Source organism: Meleagris gallopavo, unplaced genomic scaffold, assembly GCF_000146605.3.
Source record: "Meleagris gallopavo isolate NT-WF06-2002-E0010 breed Aviagen turkey brand Nicholas breeding stock unplaced genomic scaffold, Turkey_5.1 ChrUn_random_7180001954296, whole genome shotgun sequence".
In the NCBI taxonomy this organism is placed as follows: Eukaryota; Metazoa; Chordata; class Aves; order Galliformes; family Phasianidae; genus Meleagris; species Meleagris gallopavo.
Genome location: NW_011215265.1, coordinates 1 through 1,481, shown reverse-complemented (window position 1 = coordinate 1,481; position 1,481 = coordinate 1). Strand labels below are relative to the sequence as shown.

The 1,481-nt window shown below is 58.1% G+C and overlaps 1 protein-coding gene across 1 annotated transcript; it reads left to right on the top strand.

Annotated features, from left to right (window-relative positions):
- Positions 1-6: 6 nt before the first annotated feature.
- Positions 7-1,475, top strand: LOC100540157 (cdc42 effector protein 2). The gene is given in 4 exon segments (XM_010728109.2): positions 7-522; positions 525-812; positions 815-1,080; positions 1,192-1,475. Coding segments are annotated over 3 exon segments (630 nt in total). The 5' UTR covers positions 7-434; the 3' UTR covers positions 1,069-1,080; positions 1,192-1,475.
- The last annotated feature ends 6 nt before the right edge of the window (positions 1,476-1,481 follow it).

The window sequence follows — 1,481 nt, the reverse complement described above, 5'->3', positions numbered from 1 at the left end:
GGTTCAGCTCTAAATGTGAAATCCTACATTCAAGCACCTTTTTTTCCCAATTTTCCTCCTTCAGATTGCTCTTCAAAGAGGCATCACACAACGCCTGGGCAGCGCTGAGGTTCAGCCCTAAATGTGAAATCCTACATTCAAGCACATTTTTTTTACCAATTTTCCTCCTTTTCACGGCAGATTGCTCTTCAAAGAGGCATCACAGACCTCCTGGGCCACGTTGGGGTTCAGCTCTAAATGTGAAATCCTACATTCAAGCACCTTTTTTTTCCCCAATTTTCCTCCTTTTCACTGCAGATTGCTCTTCAAGGAGGCATCACAGACCTCCTGGGCCACGTTGGGGTTCAGCTCCAAATGTGAAATCCTCCTTCTGAGCCCATTTTTACCCATCTTCCCCTCTTTTTCCGCAGATCCAGGAGCCGGGATCCACCGCCATGTCCACCAAGGCTCCCATCTACCTGAAGCGTGGCAGCAGGAAGGGCAAGAAGGAGAAGCTCCGCGACATCCTTTCGTCCGACATGATCAGCCCCCGCTGGGGGATTTCCGCCACACCATCCACATCGGCAGCGGGGGCGAAAGCGACATGTTTGGGGACATCTCCTTCCTCCAGGGGAAATTCCACCTCCTCCCCAGGACCGAGAGCGGCTTCCATTCCGACAAGGACGGCCCCGAGGCGGCTCCCTTTGAGTTCTCCAGGACGGCCACCATCTCCGGCCGTCAGCAGGCGACCGAAACCTCCTCCCCCCTCCTCAAGAACGCCATTTCCTTGCCCGTCATCGGGGGGCCGCAAGCTTTGACCCTTCCTTCCGCCCAAGCCCCCCGAAACCCCCACGGCTTCACCTGGATGACAAAAGCGGCGCCGCCGCCGCCGTCGCCGCCCCGCATCCCTGCGGCCCACAGAACGGATTTTCGGAGGAGAAGAGCGGCCCTGAGCCCTTCCTCTCGCACGCCGGCTCCCTCCTCTCCCTCCACGTGGATTTGGGGCCGTCCATCCTGGAGGACGTGCTGCAGGTGATGGAGAAGCACCAAGGGGAGAAGGATTCGGGCCGGCAGGAGGTGTTGACATGAAGGCGAGCGGAGGTAAAACAAAAAAGAAACGGGTCCGTTTGGGATCGATTCCTCCTCCTCGCCGAAGGGGAAGCTGAAATTCGCAGGTCCCCGATCCTCACCGCTGTTTTTTTCCTCCTGCAGGACCCCTGGTGCGAACGGGACGGGAGCATTGCAGCCCTCCAGAAAACCCCCGGGAAGGGGAAGGGAATAAAAGCCCCCCGAGGAGCCCCGAGGTTCCTACAGGGACGGATTGAGCTGAGCCGGAGGAGACGAAGCGCCGGTGGAAAATGGATGGGGGCGAAGTGCAGACTGGATTCCCAAAGGAAGGCGGCGTTGTTTTGGGGGGGATTTCGGTGCTGGTTGGGATCTGCGCCCCGCCGGGAGGGAGAGCGCGGCCCTAAAAGCTTCGGGTTGCAAGAGGTAAAATCAAG